Consider the following 10,947-nt stretch of genomic DNA (forward strand, 5'->3'; position numbering starts at 1 on the left):
GTGCAACACTGGCATCTGTAAACTTTGACTTAAACATGTATTCTGCTTGGGAGGAGGCAGGAGGTAGAGGTCAGGGGGCTACACTACCATGCAGGAAAAATCAGTGAAGGATCATAATAAACAAGATCTAACTTAACTCCCCTTCCTGCTCGCCACCTCCATTATTTCAGTCTAAGTCTTCCCATGCTCCCACACAAAAGCTCCTCTATAGATCTCAAACTTGATGGATGTGCTTGGCACTGCCGCAGATGGTGGCGCTGTCCCTGGAGTCAAGTGCTTGGGTACCTGTCTGAAATCACAGCCCTCTCTACTCCTGGAGCCAGATTCTGTTTTCAGACTGCCCTCAGGAAACGAGTTATTATACAGGCTAGTCTCCCACCTTCTGATAATCTAAATAATGTGCCCTGTGGTACCAATTTGGCCACTTCAAATTCAAAGAATCCTCTTTTGGTCTCATCTGTAATTACTATTCTTCCTTACCCCAACTCCCACCAAAGCCCCCAAAATTAACAGCTAGAACTTCTTCCCCTTTGACTGCAGCTTCAGAGGTCAGGGGTCCACTGAAAGAAATGTTGATATCCCAGAAAATCACTGCAGCCACATCATCTGATTGCCTGAGGCTGCATTACTACGGTTTCTTGTCAATCTGCCCTTTTGTGCACCCTCAACAAGAAGGTACAATCCCCAAATAAAATCCCCATTGGCACCCCCATTTGTCTTCGCCAACATCATTAGAAGCACATGACGTTAGTGCAATATGATAAATGAAACATTTCGCACTTCTGTACCTGCCAGAGCAAGAACAGGAAGTGTGGCGGTGTTGCCCAACAGGGGATTCATTTTCAGCTAAGACACCACACTGGAAGGGACATTACATAACAAAAGGTCTTTAATACCATCATGGAGTTCAGAATAGGTATAATATAATAAGTATAATATGGCAGGGAGTCAGTGTTATGAGATCAGAAAAAGCTGCAGACTGCAAAGGCAAACCCAAGCTCTCCAGGAAAACTATCATAACCACAGGTATTGGAGTTAGACATGAAAACCTGAAGCGAAGAGCAACCCAGTCCGCTCAGCACAGATAGCTGGACCAAGCTGGACCACAGATAAGGAAGCTGCAGATCAGAAAAAGATGATGCCATCTCCGGTGCCACACTGGGTCTTACCAGGTCATCAATAACAAGGACTAAAGAGTCTAGAAGCTCTGTATGATTTTCAGAGGCATCATCACACTGCACACAACTAGATACAGAGGAAATCTACAGTCAACCTAAGTGTGGGCTCATTCATTCTCAAGACTAATTTTTTTTCATGAGGTTCTGAGTTTAAACGGCCTCCAAGCAATGATTTTGCAGATAACTGTGACACAATTCTAATCCTAATGAGTCACAAGTCTTGTTCATATCCTTTTCTTACTCTAAATTCCCCTTTATTGCAGTGAGCTGTGATCACACCACTGCACTCCAGCCTGGTGACAATGAGACCCTGTCTCATAAATAAATAAGTTCCCCCTTAATAAATCTATCCTAAGAAAATAATTGACATGTGAACAAGCATATATGCAGTAAGATATTTATTGATTATAAATAAATATGTGTGATAATCCTGTGTCTCACATATATACAGGTATACGATTTTTTGCCTTTCCCCTCTGATACATGAAAGGGAAATCATCTGCAGCCAACATTCATAAACAATGAATTCTGTCACCCTCCCACTACATGAAGACTCTCTTCTAAGGCACCTTCAAATCCTGGTTGTGCACAACTTTTCAAGGTAGCTGGTTCCAGAGCTGTACGTTGTCCATTGTAGCGACTTTCTTCCTTCAAGCTAAAAATCCACTCCCTTGGACATTTGTATCTTGTTCCAAATTGAGATTGCATACATACCTGCCATATGATAGTTTCAAGAGTTTTACCACACTCTCATTCCTCATGACAACCTGAGAATTAATTATAAGCCCACAATCCCTCATCCATAATTCCAAAATTTAAAAAAAAAACTCTGAAGAAACAATATTTTTTATAACTTTGGCCCAAAACCTGACACCTCAACCATCATGATCCTATTTATAATCTTTATTTATCTTATTTAGTGTGAATATTCATACATCTAACTTCAGAAGTGTTGATGTGTTTGATTATAGGGCACTGTCCTGAATCCCACTGGGGTATTCCTTAATACAGGATATATATATATATATATATATATAAAATATTCCTTTTCTATAATCTGAAAAAAACTGAATTCCAAAATATCTGTCCCTAAAAGTTTCAAATAAGGTATGAGGGGTCTGTGTGATTATCCTTGAAGTCTGAGAGACATGAAGAGACTTGTTAAGGCTCTTTATCACTCTAAAGTCTTTGCTGTCAATACTATTCTATACTGCCCTACAGGTTCATACTGAGAACCTCATGTTCTCTGGATAAAAAGATCCATCTGTTTGTTACCCTCATGCTCTCCATTCAGATCACTCTCAGATACCCTACAGATGATCTCTCACGCCACACCAGAGGCAAATCCTATAAGCAGGACATGGCCCAAAGAGCCCAGCCCTTAGGCTCACCATCTCCATCCAGGACCCAGTTGCCATCCATTTTCCTTCAGTAACTTTTAGACTCAGTCTTTCTGAGTCAAAAGGAAAGACCAACTGACTTAGTGTTGGGGTAGATCAGTAGGGAATTTAGGGATCTTAGGGAATCATGACAATCAGGCAGCAGAAGAATGTATGGGTTTCTGACTGAGGAGTAATCAGACAGAAGTTTTCACTCCCAATTTCCCCTCTGAGCCCCTCTCCCAAAAGTCCTAAAGAGATACTCCTCGTCCTTTTTTTTTTTTTTTTTTTTTTTTGTATAAATTCAAAGGGTACAAGGGCAATTTTGTTATATGCAGACTGCACGGTGGTAAAGTCACCACAGTCCACCATCCCTGCACCAATCTCATTCCTCTCCTTCTCATTCTGGAATCCCCTTGGGATCTGGATGTACACCATTCTCTATCAGTCACTCTCACTGTCTCTATATCGCTACATCTCTGTCTCCTTGCACCATTTGTCAGTTTTATCCCATATCTATGTCTCTTGTTCTTGTGTATGTCTCTCTCTTGCTCTATCTCCACCTGCCTCACTCAGAATTCTTTCCTGGAGAGAACAGAGGTGCAGCTATACTACACCAGGTGACCTCTTTTTGTCAACCATAATCAAAATGTGCTAAAGGGGCATTAGAAGGAAGGGATTTGGTTTCACTTGTCTTAACAAGAAACTTGGGGTTTCTGATTTGGCTCATCATGGCTCCTCTTATCCTGCCCATTTCCTTTTCACTAAACCACTTAGTACTTTCCATCTGGCACTCACTCCTCCCACCACACACTAAAGTGAGCCAAAGGAATGTGTTAGTTAAAGATTCAGTCCAGCAGACTTTTACCTGAATCCTAGATCCTCTATAAACTCATCATATGCTTTGAAATAATTATTTAACCTCTCTGAGCCTATTTCTTTACTTGTAAAATGAGATAACAGTAGTAACTACTTCAAGAGGATACCAAATGGATTAACTAATATAATGAATTCAAAGTATTTGGCACAGCCCCCAGCACAAAAGAGCTCAACATTAATATTTGGTATAATTCCTCTCCTGGAAATATTTGATATTAATTCCTCTCTTGGAAAATAGGACCACACCCACTGTAAAACCTTTGCTCAAAGACCCAGCACCCATATCCATAGCTCTATCTAAGGAGACCTGCCCTCCCGAGGCCAGTTACATCTCCTTTAGGAAAACGTTCCTAACGCTCTTTCCCACCACTGCAGGACCTTTGCCTATGCCCCCACTCATACCACCTCAGCCAGCTCAGATGACAGCCAACTTTGTGGGACCGCTCTACAGAGCTATGCAGGGCTGGGCTAGGCAAGGATACCACCTACACAAAAGAGGTCTTCCTGGGCACAAAGGAGACTCTCCAGAAGGACTCAGAGAAAGGACTCCTTGAACAGATAAGGTATGGAGTAGAAAAGTAACTACAGGAAAGGCTCTCTAGAATGGTTCTTCTTCAGCAAAACACACTTGAGATCTCTGGGCAAAGATGCAAAGGAGATAACATATAGCTAATATTCCAGCTTTTATCTAGCTACTAGGCACAAATCAGACTAGGACATGGAGTGGAGCACGAAGAAATTTTTCCTCAAATTTACCTGCGTAATTCTGCCTTCCTGAAGATTCTCTCGTTACTAAGGCAACATTATCCCAATTATATTCTTACCCTCCACATTGTCACACTGCTGAGCACAGCAACCTCCTACACATTTTCCTGGTTTTCACTGCAATTGTAACCCACCCATTAATAATGGTTTTCAACCTAAGTTATGCATTATAATTGCCTGAAGAGCTTTTAGAAATTGTGATGCCCAGGCACACCCCAGACCAATTAAATCAGAATGTCTGGCATCAGTAATTGATCCAGGCACCAGTAATTTTTAAGCTCCCAGGCAATTCCAAAGTGCAGCCAAGGTTGGGAACCACTGCTTGGTTCTCAGTATAAGTCCTGATCTACATAGTCATGCATTGCTTAACAACAGGGTATGTTCTGAGAAATGCATCCTTACGCAATTTTATCATTGCACAAACATCATAGAGTGTGCTTACACAAACCTAGATGGTATAGCCTACTACACACCTAGGCTGTAGGCTCTAAGGTATAGCCAATTGCTCTTGGGCTACAAATCTGTACAACATGTTACTGTAGTGAATACCATAAGAAATTGTAACACAATGGTATTTGTGTATCAAAACATACCTAAACATAGAAAAAGTAAAGTAAAAACACGACAATATACTCTTATGGTGTCAGACCACTGTCAGTCACATATCATTTTCCAAAACATTGTTATGTGGCTCATGATTGTACTTCTCCCATGTCCTTTAGGACCCCAATCCAACCTCACAGAGAAGCATCTGCAGCTAAGATAGTAAATTGCTTCAGAGATGCTGCTGAAGGGAGGAGAGACCTGATCCTGTTTCCTTAAAGAACTCAGACAAAGAACTACACACACACATACACATATACAAACACACCCTAACAGACACCTGCATTTTCTTTCCCTAATGCAGGAGGATGGATAAGTGACTCAAGAGTATGAATTACACGCTGCAGTGAAGCTAGGAAAGTCACTGTCCTCCCCCTATCCAAGGCACAATTATCTAGCAGGACCTCTATGATGTCATGCAATGGCTTAGAGCCCAAGACCTCAGGTCTCACCTCCCTGGGCCACCTGGGGTTCCTGCAGCAGCCACTGCCCGGCCCAATCCCTCCCATACTCCACCATGTTGGTGGGTACCCCCCACCTGCTGACATTGGATGAAGCTGATGCCACCTGGACCCTCATCAAGGATAAGGTAGGTGAAGTAAGGAGGCTAAAGAGGAAGTAACAAAGTATGACCTCCATGGGTCTGAGCAGCTTGTGAGTAGGAAGGGGTGGGAAGTCTGAAGACAATAATAACCAACATTTACTCAGTGCTTCCATATGTGCCAAGCACTGCAGTAAAGTTATTGGCATGGACTGCCCCCATTTAATGACAACTGTAAAAATAGTAAAAACGTTCACTGAAAAGCAGTGTATAGGGAATTATGAACAAAGAGGAGACACGCTAAGTCAGGGGTGAGACAGCAGATCAGGAAGGCTTCCTGGAAAGAGTGACATTCTAGCTAGGCAAGCAGGAGTTATTCACACAAAGAGGGAGAGGAGAACCTGACAAATAAAAGGTACTTAATAAATATCTGAATTAATGAGAAGGGGGGTGGTGAGTATATAATAATTTAATAGTAATTAAATGTAGAGCATTTGTAAAAACGAGAGGAAAAATAATAATTCATATTTGAGAACTCCTAATAATCTTCTAGAGCAGAGTTCAAAGAAGCAGTAGTAAAAATAAAGCCAAAGAGATATAAGGGCTAATCTTAGAACCTGGACTTCCTACAGAACCAGCTTCCTATAGAATCTGAATTTTATCTGAAACTCTTTCACAGATCTCTTCCACCTTAACTTCCACAAAATAAGAAATTTGGATTTCGAGGCAGATTTTTATATTTTAAGGAGCAGGACAATCTCAGCTGTATCTGGGTTGCAGGTATCCAAAAATCCTACCAAATCACTTTTCAGTTGCAGGTTGGATGGCAGGAAATTTCAGATCAGATAATTTAGAATCACATTCTGACTATGTGATTTGAAGGAAGGTGAATTTATAACATTCATAGAAGTCAGCCTACCAGGCTTAAAAAAAAAAAAAAAAATCTTAAAGCAGTGCCTACCACACTCAAAGAAGATTTAATGGCATGCTGCTTCCATTCCAAATAGGGTAGCTGCTTACCACAAAGGCCAGCTTCCCAGGGAAGCAAAATCAGGAGAACTCAAGGTCTTCCCAAGTATTAGAGCAACTGGTTTCAGCAGTGTAGAAGGTTGGTCCTGGACTAGATCAAGCAGAATTAGACTGAAAACAAATAGAGTCTCCCACTATTAGAAAGCTATGCCATCTCTGAGTATCAAAAAACTCATTATCCTATTTAAACTGAAAATTGTCAGGAAAATCGGAGTAGAGATATGCAGGATAAATCACTGGCATTATGGGGCAAATTCAAGGATTAGGTCACCTTTAAGTGACCTGGTTTCCTGTGTCCAAAACCACTGACAGTTTACTGAACATATGGTAAAACATTTGGCTAAACAGAATGTGGCTCAAGAACTCCACATTCAGAATTCGATGGAACCAAGGGACATCTAGGAAAACAATATTCCACCATCACTTTCCTGGGATGCCCCTGGAAAACCTAAATTTGTGGGCCTAAGGTCCATACAATTTCTATCCAGAAGCAAAAGTTCTGTAGGAGCACATAGTAGTCTTAAATAGTGATTCTACCAAGAACACAGTCTCCCTAACAAAGAACTGCTGAGCTCCTTATTTTTCCTATTTTAGGATAACCACTGGAGCTGTCAAGGTCAGGGAGAGTTAGAATTAGGCAACTTAATGCCTGTCAGCATATAGGAAGAGCATATGGGGAATAAAGAGCCTCCAGGTAAACCGAGATTCACCCTTTTAGCAGAAACTTGGATAATAAGCACCAGGTATTTTAAATGTCACACTCCTATCAGAGGGGGCTCTTCAACAGACACTCCCATTTATCTTACTTGTGCAGGATCCTTGACACCAAAGGAGCAGTTACGGTGAGATTCTGATGTCATGCTTGGTGCACCTGATTTCATGGTCATGGCGCAAGCATTGCATCCAAAAATGTCAACCCACCAGTGTTCTGCTCTCTCCCCTGGAAACCCCACTGGTCCTTCTCAGAGCCCCACCCAAAAGGAAGCATTCCAGTGAAGCAAAGGAGAAGGAATAATGGGAAACTCTCCCATGCAGACCACAAAAGAACATCAGTTATTCCTTTGGCCAGGTGACAAGACAGTAGTCTACAAGCTACCTCAGCTTATCCAAGGTGCAGATGCAACTCCATAGTTAGCTACCTTCCTCTTATGCTAGGAGGCAGTACTTCCAAAACAGCTTTGTAGCAAAAAGTAGATCAGCCTTAAGGAGCCACTGGTGAATTCTACCAGAAGGCCAACAAAGAGGGCAATGCCATCAGTACGGGGATAGCCATGCGGAATTTGGGCCTGGAGGTAGGGAGTAGAGTACAGCACTGTAAGCACTGGGCTCAAATATACGAGATGCCCTAAGAGGAAACTCTGTGTGCCCTTGCTCCCTAGTAGAGCAGAGAACCAGAAACGTCAGCCACAAAATCCTGAATGGGTTGAAACCATACTTAAGTACAATTACTAGACAGGCTCTTATGTTTCCCAGTTAGTCATGAAAAATAAACTTTCCAGGGTTACCAACCCCAAAAAGGCCATGACAAAACAACAACAAAACACACACACACACACACACACACACACAATTAATTAAAATCCCTGAAAGCATACTTTAACTAACATTATAAGTATGAGGCCTCAAATTCCCTATAAAAACTACCCCTTGCAGCTAGGGTAGAAGGTATATACTATGAGGTAACAGACATGGTAAAAGAATGGACATTCCGAATCTATTTCTGTGTAACCTACTATTGACATCACCCATGTAACCAGTCACCTAAGAAGAATCCTTGAAGTTTTTTTTTTTTCTTTTTTGCTTGAGACTCTGTTGAGTGCAGTGGTGCCATCTCGGCTCACTGCAACCTCCGCCTCCCAGGTTCAAGCAATTCTCCTGCCTCAGTATCACAAGTAGCTGGGATTACAGGTGTGTGCCACCATGCCCGGCTAATTTTTCTATTTTTAGTAGAAACAGGGTTTCACCATGTTAGTCAGAATGATCTCCAACTCCTGACCTCAGGTGATCCACCTGTCTCGGCCTCCCAAAGTGCTGGGATTATAGGCATGAGCCAGCGTGCACCGCCGAGGATTCTTTTTTCCATATCTCCTAAGTGACCAAGTTCTACTAATTCTATAACCTAAATATCTCTAGTATCTTCCCCCTCTATTTTAGTTCAGGACCTTATCATGCCTTGCCTGGAGTATTGCCATACTCTTAGCTCATCTATCACCCTTATTTTATGCCTTCCTATTAAAAATTAGCTTTCTGGCCAGGCGCGGTAGCTCACACCTGTAATCTCAACACTTTGGGAGGCCGAGGCAGGTGGACTGCCTGAGCTCAGGAGTTCAAAACCAGCCTAGGCAACAGAGTGAAACCCCATCACTACTAAAAATACAAAAAATAAGCCAGGTGTGGTGGTGGGTGCCTGTAGTTCCAACTACTCAAGAGGCTGAGCCAGGACAATCACTTGAGCACAGGAGGCAGAGGTTTCAGTGAGCCAAGATCGCACCACTGCACTCCAGCCTAGGCAACAAAGGAGACTCAATTTAAAAAAAAAAAAAAAAAATAGCTTTCAAAAACACCTATCTGATCCTGTTCCTCCTACCCAGAGCCCTTCAAGCAGCTTCCCACTGCCTTCAGGGCAATTCACTTGACACACACACAAGCCTTTCATAATCTAGTTCCTGTGTGCCTGTCCCTCTTCATACCATACACACAAGCATTATAAAATTATGTGTTCCTAAATGTGCCCCCCTTGGTTTATAAATTCAAGTTTTTTCACTGGCTGACTCTTATGCCTGAATTGACCATTCTCCTACCTAGATAATTCCATCAAAACTCAAGTATCACCATCTAGAAACCTTCCTTGATCCTCTATGAAAGGTAAAGACTTCAATCACTTCTTGTCTCCTTCACATCTTGCTTTCTATTAATATTTTACATAGCTGTTTACATTTTTGTCTTCTCCATTAGACTAAACTATATCAGGACAAAGACAAAGTCTCATTCTTTTATGTTTTCCCATTACCTAGATAGTTTGACATGTAGACATTCAAAGTTTTGCTGCAGGAGAGCTGGGAGATAAGCAGAAAGCACGAATCTGAACACTATAGAGATGTAACTGAACAGTGAACACTGGGGGTCAATTTAAAGTAGGCAACCAGTTAACTTCTGACCCTAAGTCCCTGACCTATAAACTGGCCACCTGCAGGTCATCGAGGAGCACTTTGGGCCCAATGCAGTAGCAGTCCCTTTCCTGTCAGATGCAGTCTGCTATGACCTACTGGGTGTGCTGGTAAAACAGTCCCGCCCAGCCCATACCCGCCTGGCTTTGCCAGGTCGGCAGGGTCGGAGGGCACTGAAACCAGTGGGGCCACTACCAAGCCTCCTGGAGCAGGCAGGATCTGAGGGTGCCTTCGCCCACTGCACTCGGGAATACTCACCAAATGGCCAAGCAGAGATAGCCTATGAAGAGATGCGAATGTTGGATGGGCAGCCATGCAAGATCCGCCTACAGATGGGTGGCCTGCGCAAGAAGGTTGCCTTCCTGTTGCTGCCACCAGGGCAGGTGAGCCTACAGCAGACTCTTTCCTGGCTCCGAAGCACCCACAGCATCTATGTCATCTACCAGGTCTTCTCTTGTTCCTGGCTGCAGCTGGGGCTGATGCCTACAGCCCATGAGCCCCAGCTCCTCCAGCTACATCGGTCATTACCTGTTGCCTTCTCCTGCCTCAAGTTTTCACTGCAGTCCAAGGGCGTGCTGGGACCACAGAAGCCTCTGACTAAAGACCCATTGCTCCATGGGGCCAACTGGGTCAGACCCAACCTCAGCATCATGCCACCTCTGGCCCCCACATCAGCACCTGCTGATACACCTGAAGCTGCTGATGTGCCCCCACCTGTCCCAGCTCCACCTACACCACCTCCCCAGGAAGGGCCAGAGGGCAAACCCACCAGATTCTCCTACAAGGGCCGAAACCCCTTCCGGAGGGGGCCCCAGATACTGTCAGGTACTGCTAGGGGAAAATGATGATGAGATGGATGGGAGGGACAAAGCGAAGGAGGGAGAAGGCATGAGAATTAAGTATGTGGGGAATCCATTACTCAGCACAGGGCTCTAGTGAAAGAGATGGAATGAGGGAGCCCGGGGAGGGTGAGATGGAATGAGAAGGCCCTGGTAAGGGGATTGGGATGGCACAGAGGACCAGAGGGAAAAGCTAGGGAGGAAAAAGACCAGCTATAAGTCAAGCTGTGACTATCCCCAACCCTGGCAGAGAACTGGCTCTTCAGCCCCCGCAGCCCTCCACCAGGAGCCCAGGGTGGGGGCCCCAGGGACCCCGACGGGCACTCCATGTCCCTGCCCCTGCTGCAGGGTCTATCCTCGGAGTTCGACAGCGACGACTGAAGCTGAAGCAAAAGATTCCGGGGGCAAAGCCCCCAAGATCTGGCATAGGGGTACTGGTCTCTAATAAACATCAGCTGCTGCCCCCCCAAACCATCCTGGGCCCATGCTGCTTATTCCTTCTGGGATCCAGAGAAGAGGGAAGAGTCCCTTCACCCTCTAAGGGCATAAGGGGTACCTTGAAACCTT

The 10,947-nt window shown here is 43.9% G+C and overlaps 1 protein-coding gene across 1 annotated transcript; it reads left to right on the top strand.

Moving 5' to 3' along the window:
- Positions 1-5,253: 5,253 nt before the first annotated feature.
- C12H11orf42 (chromosome 12 C11orf42 homolog) lies at positions 5,254-10,851 on the top strand. Its single transcript, XM_003910305.5, has 3 exons — positions 5,254-5,393; positions 9,568-10,366; positions 10,631-10,851. The coding sequence occupies exons 1-3, from the start codon at positions 5,322-5,324 to the stop codon at positions 10,759-10,761; spliced, it is 1,002 nt and encodes a 333-aa protein (XP_003910354.1). The 5' UTR covers positions 5,254-5,321; the 3' UTR covers positions 10,762-10,851.
- The last annotated feature ends 96 nt before the right edge of the window (positions 10,852-10,947 follow it).

Source organism: Papio anubis, chromosome 12, assembly GCF_008728515.1.
Source record: "Papio anubis isolate 15944 chromosome 12, Panubis1.0, whole genome shotgun sequence".
Lineage (NCBI taxonomy): Eukaryota > Metazoa > Chordata > Mammalia > Primates > Cercopithecidae > Papio > Papio anubis.